Raw genomic sequence first — 18235 nt, 5'->3', positions numbered from 1 at the left:
CTCTGCATGAACTCAGTAATGTCATCAAAACCATCAGATAAAAATAAGGTTTTCTTACTTTTCACTCCTCTTAATCCTGTGGAGCCACCACAGCCATAAGAGAGGGAACACAGTTATTACTATTATTCTCAGCGGGGTCATTAGCTTATCCTCTGAGCCTGCGACCATTTACTCATGCGGATTTCAAAGAATTGGCTCACGTGTGTGCGCCTGCAAGGGCAGAGCCCGCAGCCTGACCACAGCACCGTGGCTGCCCTCACCTGCTTTTCTGCTACAGCAGTGAAAACAAAAAGCTGCAGAAGCGCATCTGGCAGCTAAATTCAGTTTGTGTCTATTGTAAACAATGGTGCTGAAGCAAAAAAAAAAAAAAATTATATATATATATACACACAGAGCTGACAACTGATCTTGAAGTGTATTTGGTATGGCTAGAATTTTTTTTAACTGTAAAGACATCACCAAAAAAGAGGTGATGTAGCACCTAGTAATCGTTGTATCTTCTTCTTGCGCAGCTAAGTGAGTGTTGTCTTCCTGTTCTAAAATCTAAAGAATACAAAGAAAAATTCTTTCAGCACAAAAAGAATGGCACAGGACTCTTGAAGCTTCGTTTTTCCTCTTGCACCCGCACGAGGCAGACGGGTGAAGCTGTTAAAAGGCCGTTTAGGAACTGCACGATTTGCTGCGCGGGCCGCGGGCCGCCGCCACCCGCCAGTGAGCACCTGCGCGGCGCGAGGCTTCCCCTCAGCGCGACCGTTGGCGCTAACGGCCGCTCGCGGCTCGCCGGGACTTGAAGTCCGGGCCGGCAGCGCGAGGCGCGCCTGCGCCGGCCGCCTGCGCGCGCCCCGCCCCCTCCCTCCCTCCCTTCCTGTCGGGCCCTCGTTGTGGGGCGGCGCGGGGGTACGTTAACGGTCGCCCCGCGTCCGTTGGCGCCGCGCCGCCGCAGCTGGGGAGCGGCGGGGTAGGGGGGGGGGGGGAGGAGGAGAGGTCGGTGCGTGGTCTCGGGATTGGGTTTCCCTCGGAGGGAGGGGAACATGGCTGCCTCCGAGCGACTTGGGGAGTGCTTCCCTCCTTTGTGGTGCTCGTGCGGCTGGGACTGCCGCCTGGGGATGTCGCGGCTCTCCCGGGCCGCGGCTGGGCGGCGGTGGCCGCTCCCGTCGGGTTCCGAGGTAGTTTGGGGGCACGGGCCAAAAATGTGTGCGTGCGCATTTACATGTGTGTGCGTGTTTGTATTTATATATATATATATATATAAAATATGCGTGTGTGTATGTATGTACAGACACGTGTAGAAGTCAGCAGCAAGCAGTATCTGCGGGGTGTGTGCGTTGCGGTGGTTGTAGATGTGCCCGTGCCACGCGGGGCTGTGCCTTTTGGCACGTGTATGTTGATTTCTGAGGCCTTGTGTGTTGAGGCGCAGAAACAGGAAAATTGGTGTTAATTCTCTGAAAGTCTCTTGGTTTTCTGGTTTAAGTATATGTTTGGCTGTTGTGTTGCTAAAAAAGCAAGAGGGTTTTGTGTGTGTGTGTGTGTATTAGCTTTGTAGATGCAGTGTTCTCCAGGTAGATAGGTATCTTTAGAAAATTATAAAACTTTGTTGAGGACAAGGGAGTTATGAATATGAAATAATAATAGTTGTCTTTGAAAAGGAGAGGGAGCAATTGTAATTTGGACATGGAACATTTTTGCTGAGTAACAGTTCAGTCTGTTCTTCCCCCAGCTTGCTGTGTTTTTGTTCAGTGCAGGCTTTTTGTCTACTGAACAACTGTCTACTGACAATGCACCTTTGGTTATTTCAAGGATAAGAAATAAAAATAAATTTTGAAGGGGCACAGCTTGCTCGCACATTGTCTTCTGCTGAAATGGCTTTAGTCTGTTTAAAATTATAGTTCTCTAACACACTGTCATAATTACCTCACAAGTTACCTTTTAATTTTTTTTTCCTCTTTCTTTGTGTACTTATATCTCGCATATGCAGAGTACTGCTGTGTTTTCTCTTATATTTAATCTGTTATGCTTCCTTACTTGTGTGTGCTTATTATGTAGTGATGTGCGAGGTAGGAGGAAAACAAAGATGATGCTTTTAAATAACAAAGTTACAGTATTGGAAAGCTCGAGGAATGAACTCTTACTTGCTATTCTTTAATATGATAAAGTTCATGTCCTTTTGAAAATGCCAGCTTTGGAAAGTCTGCAGTAAATAGCTTAGGTTCACAATGATAAGGCTTATTATTTAAAAGTCAGTATCTCAGATGCAACTTCAAAATTCCCTTTTGCTGCATCCTCTTCACATGCATGCACCATTTTGGGATCATTTTGAGCTGCCCCTAAGGGTTGCAAAAAATCCAGCAGGGTTTCATTATATTTCAGCTTGGAATATCTTGTGTTTTCACAAAGTTTTTAATTAAAAACTGTTGAATAGTTAGAGCTGAATAGCAGGCTGAATTTTAGACATGTTCTAAATACAAGCTATCTTTTTTCATGTGCTGTGCGAGTTACTGTTTTCAGGGACACTAACCAAACTTTAAGCGAAAAACCTGTCTCTTGTTTATAACTTTTGCTTTGTTCAGGTTTGTGGTAGGTGTAGAGTGATACTTATTCCAACTGAACTTCTTGTAATACCTTCTAATAACTACTGTTTTGTTTCTTACAGAATTGGTGGGAGAAGAAGCTTGCTTTTTATGAAATATTTACCACGCATTGAGAAACAAGTCAGTAAAGCCAACCAAAAGTGAATGTCTTCAGAAATGCCAACAGAAAGCCCAGAGGTGCCAACAGAAAATACCGTGCCTGCAGAGGTTCCTGATGTGGAAGGAAAGGTGAAATCAAATGATGGTCAAGTAGAGAGACAGGAGGCAGGCTCAGGCAAGGCACAATGTCTTGAACCCATGTCCAAGAGGCAAAGGAAGAAACTGTTGAAGCAGAAACAGTGGGAAGAACAGAAAGATCTACGCAGGTATGGTTTGAAATATGGCTTTTCTAGGATCATGTGTAGTATTTAATGCTAATAATAATAATATGTGAGCAGAATTTGCATGTAGATTGCTTTAGCAAACCAAGGCAGTTGAACTAGTTTTCTCCCACACCAGGTTTAAAGCAATAGTCACAGGCTGCTCCATCTGAGCATCAAGAAACTACAAAGGTAAGCATCCTCTCTTCATACCAGACATGTTCCCTCTCTTGAAGAGGATACCAGGAAGGAGTCTAACTTGCTCAAGTATTTTTGACATGTTTGTCCAGAGGGAGAAATAACGTGGCCTTATTCCTTTCTGAACTGGCTGTTCCCCTATTGGCTGTCAGATTTGGTGAATCATACAAACACTGAATAAAAGTTTCCTTCTGACATGTAGAATATTGTGCCATAAATGATCACATTGACTTGTGATCTACTGAAATGTTGTTTTGTGGAAGGTGGCGGATTTCCGTATTGTCTTGTTGAGAGAAAGCGTAACTGCAAATGGGCTGATCTTGATTTATCCTAATCTTGCTGAACACAAAATGTTCCCTCCCAAGACAGTGGCTGTTAATAGAGAGCTTCTTAAGCTATCTCTGGAACTTGTTCCTGGACTGTCTGCTGCCATTGGGAGGTAGAGGGGAAGAAGAAATAAACAGTTGCTTCAGAAATCTCTTGAAATGGTCCGTTCATTGGAACAGAAGCTGTTCCGTTACTGCAATTTTGGTAGTATTTTTGGTTATTCCTGATATATGACCTGACAGAGCACTCCTAAATCCATGAAACTTACTCCATTGACTTCACTTGGATTTATGTCAGGTATCTGTCTCTGTAGGTATGTCCAGTACTTTGCAAATAAAGATGAGGTACCTGTTTTGTGCTGGTGTTAGCCTAGCACAACTTCAAGCAACAGAGACAAGTATAAACTACCATGGTCTTGAGACAGCCATCTTAATCATAAAAGTATATTTTCATCTGTTTACTCAGCATATATATACATATTTATATTTTTTATTAGGCAGAAACGAAAAGAAAAACGCCAGAAGAGAAAATTAGAGCGTCAGTCAAAATTGGACTCCAATAATGAAGGGAATGACAGAAAGCGTATGCGAAAGGAAGTGGTTCCTAGTACACTTCGTCTCATTGTGGACTGCAGCTTTGATGACTTGATGGTGCTAAAGGTAAAAGAATTTTTTTTCCATCTGATACAGATGTTGAATTGACATCTAATGTCAATGTTGGTGTGATATGAGAGCAGAAATATTTTAGAGCAGCCGTCGGTGGATAGTTAGCATGTTTCAAAATGTGGTGACTCCTAGACCTTAAATTAACTGCTGAATTTTCCAGGGTTTGGAATATACCTTTGTATAAGCTTGCCAAAGATCTTGTTTGCCTTCATGGATCTGTGGTAAGTTGGTTTAATTCCAGAGACGGAAATAGAGAAATAGTTTGTGCCTCATGCTCACCTTGAAGTTGCACACAGTTCTGCCTCAAAATGATTTTGCTAGAGGGGCTGCAAATGCCACATTTAGTTACTTTCTCATTTGAAGTGGACCTGAGGCTCCCAGCAGTGTTAGTGATGATCTGTGGAAATTAAAATTTTTAGCACTGTGAGGATACTGAGCTTTGTCTCCGTCACACCAGAGGTAGTTGGGACAGGAAGACGAGCAATTCAGCCTCTCAAATTTTAGAATGGTTGAAAGAACTGATGTGATGTTGAAAGGATAAGTAAATATGAGAAGGATCAGTGTGATACCTGATGACTGGTGAAGGTTCTTATTGTGGCATTTTGAGATCAAAACAACTTTTAACACTAAAACAAAAGGATGTTAATCTGCAACCTCCTGTAAGACTGCAGCCTTCAGTGTTTGAGGCAGACCTTTCCCCTCCCTGTTACCCTGAGATGTTCTACTGCTGCCAGGGCTTTCATCTGCCCTGGAAGACTGCTCGAATTCAAGCTTTTGCAAAGCCCATCTAGCTGCTTGTTGAGTGTAATGCAAAGCATGTATAGCACTAATGCAGCTGAGTGCCACTGACCACGAGATTTTGGGGAGGCTTCAGTTGCTAGGTTGGAACCTGGTTCCCTGAGGGCTCCTCAGCACTGCCACAGAAGAGATCAGAGCAGCCCCTTGGTACGTTTCAGAGATGCTGCCTGGACATTTCCTGCTAAGCTTCATCCTTTGTAAAACATGTTTCCTTCCCTGGTCAGCCAGAGCCGCCATTTGGCCTGGTATAAAACCTGGTGCCTTTGCTGCAGGTATTGAGCAAGGCTGAAATGTCATAAGTGCAGATGTTTGTGGCCACTAGGGATGGTTAATTAGACACTTTTTCTAGCTTCTCTAAAAACTTGGGTTGAAATATTGTAGTGATAAAGTTTTGTTCTTCACTTGAAATCCTTTAAAACTTGGAGATATCCAAACATTTGAAAATTACTACATGAATAAAAGCAACAAAATGATGTTTCATTTTTTTAAATGGGAGTCAGTTATAAGAAGACCTTCCTTGTGGAACACTGAGGCTAAAGGTGTTTAAGGTACCTTACATAAAGGATAACTGACTAACAGTTGTCTGTTGCATTTTACATGGTGCTAGTTACCTGTTGTCCAAATTTTCAGGTCAAAATGCTGGAACCAGCCACTAAATTATTTACATTGTTTTGGGGTTCTTCAGGTTAGTTATGCATATTTAATTTTCTTAACTACATACTGTACAGTCCCAAGGCTTTATTGTGGGTGAAAGACTGAGTGTAGTTGCAGAGTGAAAAATCTGCTTGATTCCTCAGATGAATTTTGAGTATATCATTATGTATAATTAAATCTCAATGATTTTTTTTTGTTTGTTTTCTAGAATAATGCAAATCAAGTACATGCATAAAAGGGTCTAAATACATGTTTTGTGGAAGATTTGTATGTATCTGTGTCAGCATAATCCCTTCACAGTGGCTCTTTTTTCTTTGGGACTGATGTGCGTGCTCTTTCTCTCTCTCAGTAGTCATTTTTGCCAGTTAAAAGCTTCCTTTTTTTCTCTTTAGCTTCTGACTGGCTCATGGTAAAGCATTTTGTGGTGGTCTGTCTGAAGGAATATGTAAAAACAAATTGTGTTGTATACAGGATGTTAAGAAGCTTCACAAGCAAATTCAGAGATGTTATGCAGAAAACCGCAAAGCATTTCATCCTGTGCAGGTATGCTTGAACAAACTCATGTCAAACAAACTGTGTCTCATGTACAAAGCATATGAGAAGGGTAGCAGTGACCCAAACTGGTGACCACTGTAGTAGGCACACAAAACAATTTATTTAAACACACTTTAATAAAATAAATAGTGCTTCTATACTAATAGATTAATTTTTAACCCATGTATCATACAAATCAACATACATGTGAGAAAGTGTGTGCATGCAGATAAAGAGCACCATATACAGGCATGCCACTAAAACACTTTGTTGATACTAAGTTTTATCTATGACAGAGTAACAAAAGAGGAACTGCATATGTGCATACTTGTCTTTTAAATGTGTCACTAGCTATATGAGTATGGTCTTAGTACGATTTTCTTAAGCTAAATAATAATTTAAGAGTTTTAGCTAATAGCTAAGGGTAGAAAATAGACTTGTACAGAAAGGAAGCAGACTGGCATATTAACATTTCAATATTATGTACCTTCTATTTGTTCTTTTCTAAGTTTTACTTGACCAGCCATGGGGGACAGTTGAAGAACAACATGAATGAAAATGACAAAGGATGGGTGAACTGGAAGGTGAATAATTGACCCTATTTCTGTAAAAAGAGGGAGGAAAAAAGATTATCATTGTTAACTAGGTTGTTTGTTGTGAAGGACCTGTGCTTTTTTTGATTTTTTCCCCTCCCCCCCCCCAAGACATCAGAACAATAGCGTATTAGAAAGAAGTGTGACTCTTTATGCTCTTAAATAATTTAATTTGACTAAGCTAAGGACTGCTTGGCTTGAGTCTATGTTTGATTTTTGGTTTTGGAACTCTCTCTACACACCTGTTTTTATTGAATAGATACCATTCTCTGATAGCCTAGGCAAGACGATTCATCAGGTAGTTTCAGCAGTTGCCTGTCTTGACGGTGCTCTTTTTTCTTGGAAAAAGTACTACTTTGAAGTCCTGGTGCAATTCACTTGTGTGCTTTTTCTTTCCATTGTGTTGCCTCTCAACACAGAAGTGTTCTGTAGCAAATGAGCTTGTCTTTGTCAAATTCATGTTTTTTTTCTTGTGACTCTTTGTTCAAACAAACCAATGTTCCAACAATTTTATCTACGTAAAGTGCTCTTCATTTAAAGATTAGCTTTACTGTCAGCAGGCCTTGTGTGATGACTGCTTTTCAGAAGTATAGCACAAACCTCTCATCAAACAAATAATGTTAACTAAGCATATACTTGTGGTTTCCTTTTTAGAAAGGAGGACTTGAAAATGACTGGGATCCCTAGAGAACATGTGGTAATTTCTAAAAAGAATCACAAGAACTTAAGGTTTTCTGAAGCTCTTCTGGGCTTTCAGAAAGTTTCCTGATAATTTTTGCAAGTCAGTGCTTTGGAGATCTGTGGTAGGGACTGTGGATTGTTTATGCAGAAGGCAGTCTGCACTGTGGAGGGGGGGAGGAAAAAAAAAAAAAGAATGAGGGGCATAGAATGAACTGCCTACTGCTAGCTTTATATTTGCTGGTTCCATCTCGGGTCTGTGAAACATATGGCTTGCCCAACAATTCATTAGTTGAACGTAACTTCTTTTAACTACCTTGTGTTTTGGAGGATATCCAAATTAAAACAGAGCACTATAGTGAGCTAATAAAGAAAGAAGACCTAGTATATCTCACCTCAGATTCCCCGGATGTTCTCGGTGAGCTTGATGAGAAGAAAGCCTACGTGATTGGAGGTCTGGTGGATCACAATCACCACAAGGTAAACGGTGGCCGCAGTTCTTTGCAGCTTTTTTTTTTTTTGGGGGGGGGGAGGGTGAGCATCTTGTTTGACATTAATGTTGTACATGTGTAAACTAACAAAAATAATAAAACTTTCAAAAAAGAAGACTTAATTCAAAAAAGTTTTGAAGAAACCAAAAAGTGTGTGGTGGTAGCTATGGCTTGTGTTCCAGAGTGCAGACATGCTGAGGCTTTTTAGCATTTTATCTTTTCATTTTAAATATAGGAATGGAATTAGTAGCACTGCTCAGCTTACCAAGGGCCATATTTTCAGACAGAAGGCTTTGGTTTCTGCGCATGCAGTTGTGTGTATGCTTGTATGTGCACATGCCCAAATATAGATGAAGAACAGTACTTGAATCTTGAATGTCCTTTTTTAACAAGTTTGCCTGTCAGGAGGACTTGGCTAAGTAACACACGTGCTTCAGGGGTCTGGTTCCATACCTGGACATGGGATCATGCTGTGTGGGCTTGGAGTGGCATAGGGAATACTGTTACTGCTTGTTTTTAAAGACACTCCTGCATAATTTCTAGTGACCTATTTAATATTTTGGTGTGATGCTAAAAAAAGGGATGAATCTTAAGCCTTACCAAATGATGCTGCAGCAGTTAGTCCACAATTGAAGACTGGGAGGGAGCTAAAGCAGGTCTTTTAGATAGTCGTCATAGTATGAAGTGTTTACTCGCTTCCTAAAACACTTTATCCCATCTTGGCACAGGAGTTGCTAGATTAAAACCAAAACTTTATTCTTCCTCTCAAAAAATACCTAGTTACTACAATCTGAGTAATCTTGTATTTAAGCACAAAGTCATCTTTAAAATGGGCTATGGCTGACACATTCGAGAGTTGCAGTTGCATAAGCAGGTTTTGCAGTTATGATAATTTTGACCATACATCACAGCGTGACATGTATTTAAGGCAGTAAGTTTTCCTAAGGTAACCCTTGAAGCATGTACTATCTTATCTAGTAAATATAACTTTTTTTTTTTTTTTTTTTTTTTTTTTTAAAGCAAGAGCATGGCAATGCTGGCCAGACTCTGGCCAGAAAACAATACTTCTGGTAATCTGTATAGGCTGGTTCGAAATGGTGATTCTCAGTCGAGTTGTTTTTGTGTCTTTCCTACAGGGAATTACTTACAAAAAAGCAGTAGAGCTAGGAATTGGTCATGCACAACTCCCTCTTGGAAACTTTGTGAAAATGAACAGTCGGAAAGTGTTAGCAGTCAATCATGGTAAGTCTTAAATCACAGAATGACATTATTACTTGCAGTATTAAACATTAAACCCTCAAAATGTGCGTTACAGTGCAGATACCTTATTTTAATATTTTAGTGTTTTTTGAATTCAGTTGCTTCTGGAATAAAGTATTTACCCTGACCTTTAAATATTTTGTATATGAATAAATATTAAGGTAGCTGAGGAAGCATCTTAGTCACTTAGAAGTGCAAACCCTATTCTGTTGACTTCTCCCGTGAGTAATTTTTGGCTTTCTTGCCATCCTGGCCTTGTTTCCAGGCTTAATGGGTAAGTAAATAAAATCTGGAAACGATCTCATGTATTTTGTCCCATTGGAGGATAAATATATGTGGATGAATACATGTTTTCACCTCTTCTGATAGACTTGTTAGGCAGTAACTTCTTGGGTAACTCTAGATTTAACTTCATTTGGTATCAGCAACACTCCATTTGCTGAGCTTTTATTACTGCATTTTTACCTGGTTTCGTGGTTCTGATTAAAGTATACAGTTATGCTTAACCTATTCTTGAATTCTCAACACGTACGCATGCTTTTAATTGTTCACTTTTACTATTTGGTATCTTTCAGTGTCATTAAACAAAAGTACATGCAAGGTCAGTGCTGCTCAGACCTTTATAGGAATTTCTTTGATAGTGTGCTAGTCTTTATTTTGCACTTCTTCAGGTTCTTTTCTCTTATCCTGCTTTATGTTTCAGGTTTGTTTTATGATTGAACACATCTCTTGACAATAACTTTATGTTCTTAAGATTCCGTTGGTGGAAGAGGTGTGCATTTGTAAGATAATAAAGAGTACTTAAGCATAGCAGAGAATATACCTTGGAGTTTTTTCTGTTAGTATGTCATTAGAATTAAAAATTACCACAGCCCTTGTATTTGTAGCGTTTTTCAACTTTCTGGAATGTGATCTTTAAATGTTGCTTTATATATATTTTATGTATTATTCATCAAAAGTTATAAAAGCTGTAGCTTTCTGTTAGTGCTTTTCTGCAATAATCTTATACTGACCTCTAGTGGCAACATTTTGGAGGCTGTTATCTAGAAGTCTACGCTCTGGATATAGATTGGATCACTTACATTGAGACTTTCATTTGTTTGCTTTATGATCTTGTCCATGTTTCTTGTGCCAGATTTTTAGAGATATTTAGGCACCTAATATCACTGCAATTTAGTTGCTGCGATTTTATTCTGTGAGAGATTGATTTCCCCCCCCCCCCACCACCACCTTTCTAAAACATTTTCAAACTGCAGCTGAAAGGTTCTTAACACAAACTGTGTGGGGTTTTGTGTTGTTTTTTTTTTTTTTTTAAGGTAAATTTTGTACTTTAGCAATGTTTTGCTTAAGGATTTCAGGCAGGAAAATTTAAAAAATTGCAAAAAGTTGAGGTAGCAGCTCAATTAAGGTAACTGTAGCACCTACAATTAAGGCTCTGACATACCTTGTAACCCTAGTAACATACAACCTAAATCAAAAAGGACTGTTTTCAGGGAAGATACTACTTGACATGAGTAAGGTAGATAGAATCAAGCTGTCACTCAAACTTCATATTATAAATTCTTGTGTAGGAGTGAAGGATATTTCTACTAAGATTTTTGAAGTTTGCTGTGAATGCATCCACCTTGCTACTTTGTGTAACACTGTATAATTGCTCACCTCTTCTGCTGTAATTTGGTTATTCTGGTTTTTGGGCTCCCACGCTCAGTCCAGAACTTAAAGCTTGCAAAGTACAATATGTGGCTCAGCAGACAAGACTGAGAGATCTACTGGGTTCCTTTGGGACTATTTTTGAGAGGTGTGAATTTGGAAAGTCCCATAGAAGAAATTCTTTCTTAACTGCCTTGTCAGTCTTTGACTCACTTTAAGTGGTGCCCTCTGGTGGTGGGAGATAGACAGCGTCGTTAAACGTGAAATAGTCTCCACCACCACCCCTTTGGGAACAAGTCTTCATAAATTTCCTCAGGCAGTTAGTTCAGTGCCTGAACTCTGAAATTGCCGTGTTGAAATGTCATGAGGAACACACGTATGTGTGTTATATTTGATGTTAGAGAACTGGCAGGCTTTGTAATAAGTGTGGTTTTTTTGTTTTTTTTTTTTTTGACTTGATCTGAAATTTTAAAACTTCAAGATTTAAGGTCTATATTAAACACTGTATGCAAAACACAATTGCAAGTGTAGCTGAGGGAGTTTGATTCCTTCTGTTCAGATTTGTAACCTAAGGGTAATACTTTGTAATGTATGTTATTAGACCATATTGTTCTACTCCAGTATGCAGTGAAGTCTAGTAACTGTTTCCATTGCCTTTTTCTATCCTTGCTTAATATTTTTGTTGCTGTTGTAGTGCATTGTAGATGTCTGTCTTGTCATGTCCAAGCTGTTCTGTTTCTATCAGTTCTGTTTTTCACTATGCAGATAAAGAAAGTTCCAAAACAAAGGAGAAGATGCATACTCACTGTACTCTTCTTTTTCTTAAACCACTATTTTTGCCACATACGCTTTCTGCAGTAACTTCCAATGGTATTAATATAGTCTCTGGGGAGATCATAACTTCACTGTACTTCTCAGACGAATAACATAGTAAAATGGACAGCTATTCTAAATCATTGTCATGGATAGCAGCTGGCTGTCCAGTAAACCTGGGTCCAGGAAACCTCTAGTAAATGTGACACTTTTTTCTGTAATTTGACTCTCAGTGAGTAAGAGATCCATGCACCTCCTCCCTTTCTGAATGCTTGCCTGGCTTTCTGTAAGGGTTTTTTCCACCACAGCTCCTTTGATCCTCTCTCATATGCTCTTGCTTGGCATTAAGAACGCTTGCAGTGGGTGCATTCTTTGAAGTCGGCGTTCTCCAGCCCTGTTAGCACTATTCTTGTAGTCTCAAGCTTGAGGAACCTCCTCTGTGTCCCAAATTTTTCATGCTAGTCTGGTTTACTCACCAGCCACAGGGCCTCCTCCTGCCTTTACCACTCCTGCTGGGGCACAGTCATGTTGAGAATTTTGGTACTCCTCAACATCACTATGACTTCTAAAATATTGGACAACTGAGATTTTTCTAAATAGGAATATGCTGTTGAAATTTGTATGTAATGCAGTTTGGAGGTATTGTCAGTCAGAGAAAATTTTGAGATGAAACAGGAGTAAGGGTGACCTGATAATTAGTATAATGGAAACAACAAGAAATTCGGTAGTGCTGAGGGAAAGCATCTCAAAATTGGGAGACTAATAACAAGAATTTTTGCCATAAGCTCAGATTTCATCAGATGGAAATGAAAGAGAAAGATGACAACGAGGATACAGTAAACTTTAGGAAGGCTTTGGGCTGTCCATATGTTCTCCATATGACAGAGTCATTGTCATTAACAAAGTCATTGTTAAAGCGCATCCAGAGTGGTATTCCTGTCAAACATAGGAAAGCATTAGTGCCAGTATAAAAGTCCCTCCTAGTACTCCAGGTCTCACAAGTGCCAACTTGTACGAAAGAGGAGTGAATTCAAACTGGAGCAGCGGCAGAAAAGGATACTGGAGTAATCAGGAGAATAGAGAGCCTGTTTTACAATTGAAGACTCAAAGCGCTTGGCTTTAGACTGCGGTGGTAGCAGAATTGCTTTGTCGTCTTCCGCCTGTAGGTTTTACTCTGAAGATGCCAAAACCAAATGCGTATAAACCCCTGTAAAGATGGATTTGGGTGTGTGTGCCTATCACCAGTTCAGTTGTCTCCTGGTAGAAGAGCTGATGATCTTTCTTGATGTTGCAGTGTTTGAGATCATCCTTGCATACCTGGAGAAGAGAGACTGGAAGGAGGCTTTTTTCAGTGTCTTGCCACAGCGGAAAGGGGCTGTTCCTTTGGGAGAAACCAATGATGCATCCAGACATGTTCTGTCTGAAAAAGAAGATGGAGACAATGACTTGGACAGCAACTAGGCTTCAGGATGAGATGGGAAAAATGAACATGCCGTTCACGGGATAAAATTGGAACACAAAGTAGCTAAACCCTGAAGACCATCTGCTGCCCTTGTGATACTGAATTGTCTCAATGCTCAGTAGCTACATAGCTGACCCAGAACTGTTGCTGGACAGAAAGGGTAAAGATAAATGCTATTTTTACCCTGAAACTTCCATATTAGTAGCTTCTTAAAAAATAAATTAATGGCAGAAATGATTTTGTTTCCCAAGGAAGCCATTTTATTTATTTTTGTTTTAAGTTTTGTTATACATGTGAAGTTGAGTGTATTACCTGAAAGCATTAGTAATTATTGTTTTATGCGTGCATTCTTGCCCATTTCCACTCTAATGTTTCTTAAAAGCAGTGTACAGTAAGAGTTCATGTGACCTCAAATCCTGTACCAGTAGTGCCTGTTGCAAAATGTGTATGATCACTCAAAGGGAAAAAAACCCCAAATTTTCTACTTTTCCTGAGGGTCTCAAAAGACAATCACAAGCAACTGCGCTGCCTTTATCAGCTGAGCCATACTGACTGATTTATACTTCTGTGTTCAGCTGGTTGGGGTCACTAGATGAAATATGAATGAAATTCTCTATACTTCAATTGCGATGAGTATCTGCGCATGTGCAAATTTTGTGGCTTGGTTGGCACACAGTGCTTGTTATGTTGAGGTGGCTCAATTACTTTTGATTATCTATTACACTCTTAGCAAAACTTATCCTGCAATCTCAAAACAATACCAGAAGACAGCTCAAGAATACCAGTGACTTGCAAGTCACTTATTCTTCAGTTGTAGTATACCTGTATACCACAATGTTATATTAATTGCATTGTCGGTCAAATATTTTTTCCTTAAAAAAAAAAACCCAAAAAACTAATCTCTTTTTCAGTCTTGACTGGAAGCTCTGATCCAACTTATTTTTTAACGGACTTCAGTGCTTTTGCAAAGTAATGAAATGGGCATCTTGGGAGGTGTGACTTTATTTCACACCTGTGAGCCTGTCCCATGCCTTTCTTCTGTAGGGACCAACCAGGCAGCTGCAGTAAATGTTTTGGATTGTGAACAAGCATGCACTGAATCTAAGTTGAATGAAGCAGCTTTCACACAGGTTGGCTGAAGAGTATAAAACCAAATCATGATAACTGTTCATCTCTTCTTCGCTGGAATCAAGAGGGTGCTATAAATATGTATCCATATATGGCTTGTATCCATTTCTAATCCTCCCTCTGTTATTGCTGCTTTCAAACTGAAAACAGAAGTGGGATTCCTATGGGTATTTGCATGGTCTGTAAAGGGTTGGCAACAAACTAGTTGTGACTTTATATACTCAGTGCGTGCTGCCTCCTATGCTTTTTAAACAACTGTTAAAAAGTTTCATCTGTTAAAAGCATGGAATGCGGATGAGTTTTTCGTTAGGCTATGCAAGAGTGTGATTGCTTTTGTTGCAGAAACTAGGTCACCTTTGGCACAAAAGTGCAGCTGTTTTTATTTCTTTAACAACAACAAAAAAAACTAGTGCAAGTATACCAACCATTTATTATACTGATTCTCTGATAATAAATGTGTAAAGCAGTTAAATTGCAAAGAGTTACACCTTTACAGCTGAGGTATTACATGCCGTTCATGCACATAGCACCTATTAAACCTGATCTACGAATCTTCAACCACTATAAGTTTTTTTGTTTGTTTGTTTTTTCTGAGTATTTCTTACATGCACCTCATTTCCACAGGCTTGAGAGTGTAACAGAAGGTCACATAAACAAATTGGGGACTTTTGGAGACATTTAGATAGAGTCCAAAGGAGTCTTATGGAACTGTTTTGTTGACAGAACATTCTTGTCATGTGAAGAAAGTGTGTTATAGCTTAAAACACAACCTTTCTTGCATAGTCACTGGTGAAATGAGATAGATTAACCCCCCCACACACACATGCACATGCACACACACATTTTTAAATCAAGCTCTGATGGGCTACCAGTTTCAGGTTTAACTTTCTTTGGATAAATTTGAAATGGATTCCTGTTTTTGCTTTAGTTTACAGTATGTATGAATGACTGCAAGTGGTTGAGTGATTGCTACCTGAGTTACTGCTAGCCAGCTTCAGTATCATGACTGGTTAAACTAGATATATACCAATGATTTTAAGTGAACAAGTACCTGCAGCTCGAATAGCTGTGTGTTAGCAGAGGTCCTGTATCATAGTTAATCTAGGAGCCAGTAGCCTGTGGTACCTATGAGCAAAGACAGCATGCAGGCAAATTGTTAATGGCACAAAGCAGGTGGGAGCTGTGGCACTGTGAGAGACCTGTGCAAGAAGCAGCAGTTCCCACTGAGTTCTGAAGTCAGCAGGACTCAAGTGACTTCTGCAAGGCAAGATAACTACTGATCGGGAGCATCTCTTGGCTCCCACTTACTGTCTTCTGACACATTTAACCTCAAATCAAGAAAAAATTCAAGAGAAGGAAAAAAACAGACTGGTATGCTGCTCTTGGAAGGCTCCTAGTGTAACTCTGGGAGGTCACAGTACTTCATCACTCACAGTTGCTTGTTCATACACATCACATGTCTAAATCATCTGGTGTTAGTGTTTCCCTCATTGGAGCCTTTAGTCAGTAATTTATGTTGCTGCTGCTGCTTACCTTTTCTCTGTTCATGCTAACCTAATCAGGTCATGGTAGGCTGAAGTTCATGTATGTTGTCATGAACTCTCTACAGGATCCTGTTCTCAGGATGTGTTAGCTAGTGAAATGGATGGAGCATTAAGTTAGTGTAGACTGATGTTTCAATGTGATGCAATTGTCGGTCCTGCAGTCTCTTACAGGAAAGACCTGTTCTTGGTTGACCTGGACTCGTACTGATCAAATTTCTAACCATTTTTTCAAGGTTTAAATACTTGGCTGTTCATGGGTGGAATCACCAGCACTAAACGTTATTATGCTACAGTAGAGTTGTAATTTGCTTTCAGGTATCAGGCTGGAGCTATGCAGAAGTCCTCAAGGAGAAGTGACAGTTCAAAAAAACCCAAGAGCCGTTCTGATAATGTAAAGTTATTGATGAAAATAGTTGGATAAGCTGGGGCACATGAAAATGACCCCAGCATTAGATCAAGTGCAAGAAACTGAAACCAGTTTGCGAAAGAGTCCAGGAGGATAGCTTGTAAAAGCAAGAGGGCTTGTACTGCTTGTGACATGATAGACTGAACAGGATTTTTTTCCATATCTAGGACAAAATTATCAACTAACATTTGATTACAGCACTAAAGCAGGAAGACCACCAGACCCTGCCAGAACTTCACAGTCCATCATGACAGACCAGGAAGGTACTCTTCATGTGTTTCCAGTGTCTTACTGCAGCATAAAAGTGGAGGTATGTTCCTGAGGGTGGTAGGATGGCCGTTTGCTGACAATCCTGGGAAAAGCATCCCAAGTGGTATTGGCGTTGTGCTGTATTTCACTCTGGTGTGCACACTGTGCTCCTTTTTTTCCCCTGAATGCCCCTGGCTGCCTCTGAAGAAGGGCACAGACTTCACAGCTGGTAGCTCCTATCTCTGCAGCAGTGGCCAACTGTTTGAAAATAGCTGAGTAACCAAAAATCTGAATGTATTGTGGAATCTGTGAGAAGTCCTGGGTACTACTAGTGTCCTGGGTCAGAGGGAAGTAAATCCACAGTAAGAGGCAAGTACTAGGTCTAGTTTGAATGCAGTGAACTGGTTGTTAAGTAACTGACTGCTTAATGGAGCAGAAATTAAATATGGTTGTGTAGGATAACATTTTCTGTAGCTAAGGATATGAAATAATTAAAACTTTGCATTAGTTTAAGTTTGCGATTTAGGTCACATTGCAGTTGCTGTAAAGCAGAGTCCATGTATGACGTGAATCATCTCCTGTTGTTTTACTGTACATTTTGTATTCTCCTTTCAGTATTTTTAATTTATTCTTATTTTGATGCAGGAAATGCTTCTATTATATTTCTTTGTCTGTAGTTTAACATAAAACTGGTGACAGGGGTTGGGGAAGATGATTCAACCCTGACTGAATTGTGCATTGTAGGTGCGTGACATGATTTGTTTTCTTTTGAGGATACTTTAAGTATTAGTGTTTCTTCTGGCTTCCTTTTGTCATCAGATAGAATGAAAATAGTATTTTACTTACCTATAGTGAATAAGTTATAGCAGAGTTGTCAATACTCTGTTATTCCTACAGTTTTTATCCTTTTTCTTAACTACTTACTGAAATTGTTTTAAATTGCTACACAGCTAGCTGAGCTTGGCTCCTCTTTTTCCCTGAAAGCTCTGAAAACTTGCCCATATTTAGTAATTATGGTAATATGTCTAACTCTTAGTCATTTGTGTTTACTGCACATTGCAGAGATTTTACGTATTTATTGAATAGGCCAGACCTCCAGTAACAGGGTAACCTCTCTGAAGAGGGATAGAATATAAATTCTTGCAGGGGAATGGTGGATTGCAACCTGAGCACTTCATGAAGCATTTAGAAATACTTGACATGGGTGCATGACTGTTTAAATTAGTTGACTATCTGAACCTTCTCAATAACAGCAGACATCCTAAAGACTGCAGACTCCCAGCTGTTGGTGGTAGGGACAAGTGATAGTTCAGAAGATGGGCCATCTAATTTTATTACAGGACAAAGAAATGCAGCTGCCTCACCAGAATAGTCTTATGAGAATCTCCATCGCTGCTTTACCCTGACATGTTTGTAAGGATCTGCTTCAGCTTCTCTTGCTTCTTCAGCTTGAAGGGGGAAGTGCTCTTCGGGGAGCCTTGTTTTGGGACTTGCAGCAAATGCAGTAACAGATGCTTGGGGAAAGGAAATGACTGAGATGCAATTGACTGTAACTCTCCTTGCAAACTCTCCCACTTCTGGCTCTAACGTGTTTGCTCAGTAGCCTGTCACCTTCATGGAGGAAATGTAACCATGCTGTTGAAAGGCTGTTTTAACACTTACTCTCCTTTTGGTTCTGTTCAGTAATGAGTCTCTAAGGCCTCAGAGACATTATTAAGTTTTTCAGGCTTAGCTAACACAGCACAATGCTGAGAAACAACTGATAAGAAACGCTCACAACAGATATTTATGTGGGATTAAGGCAATCTGAATATGGCCCCAAAACACACACACAGTCA

At 39.9% G+C, this 18235-nt stretch overlaps 1 protein-coding gene across 3 annotated transcripts; it reads left to right on the top strand.

The window, feature by feature from the left end:
• Nucleotides 1–842: 842 nt before the first annotated feature.
• On the top strand, nt 843–14759 carry TRMT10A (tRNA methyltransferase 10A). 3 transcript variants are annotated; one of them, XM_067297550.1, is made up of 8 exons: nt 843–897; nt 2651–2953; nt 3969–4131; nt 6061–6132; nt 6633–6707; nt 7725–7874; nt 9022–9127; nt 12903–14759. In XM_067297550.1, the coding sequence occupies exons 2-8, from the start codon at nt 2733–2735 to the stop codon at nt 13067–13069; spliced, it is 954 nt and encodes a 317-aa protein (XP_067153651.1). In that variant the 5' UTR covers nt 843–897; nt 2651–2732; the 3' UTR covers nt 13070–14759. The 3 variants fall into 3 exon arrangements, with proteins under 3 accessions (XP_067153651.1, XP_067153653.1, XP_067153652.1); XM_067297551.1 differs by lacking the exon at nt 843–897 and adding an exon at nt 1146–1166; XM_067297552.1 differs by lacking the exon at nt 7725–7874.
• The last annotated feature ends 3476 nt before the right edge of the window (nt 14760–18235 follow it).

Source organism: Apteryx mantelli, chromosome 5 (assembly GCF_036417845.1).
Source record: "Apteryx mantelli isolate bAptMan1 chromosome 5, bAptMan1.hap1, whole genome shotgun sequence".
Classification (NCBI taxonomy): Eukaryota; Metazoa; Chordata; class Aves; order Apterygiformes; family Apterygidae; genus Apteryx; species Apteryx mantelli.
The sequence above is the reverse complement of the archived record's forward strand: the minus strand, read 5'-3'. Positions and strand labels throughout refer to the sequence as shown.

Bases quoted from the DNA above. Each gene is read 5' to 3' on its own strand.
- TRMT10A (XM_067297550.1), top strand. From the start codon at position 2,733: ATGTCTTCAGAAATGCCAACAGAAAGCCCAGAGGTGCCAACAGAAAAT. The intron at 6,133-6,632 runs GTATGCTTGAAC...TTCTTTTCTAAG, and splicing joins AAGCATTTCATCCTGTGCAG to TTTTACTTGACCAGCCATGG. The intron at 6,708-7,724 runs GTGAATAATTGA...TGTGTTTTGGAG, and splicing joins AAGGATGGGTGAACTGGAAG to GATATCCAAATTAAAACAGA.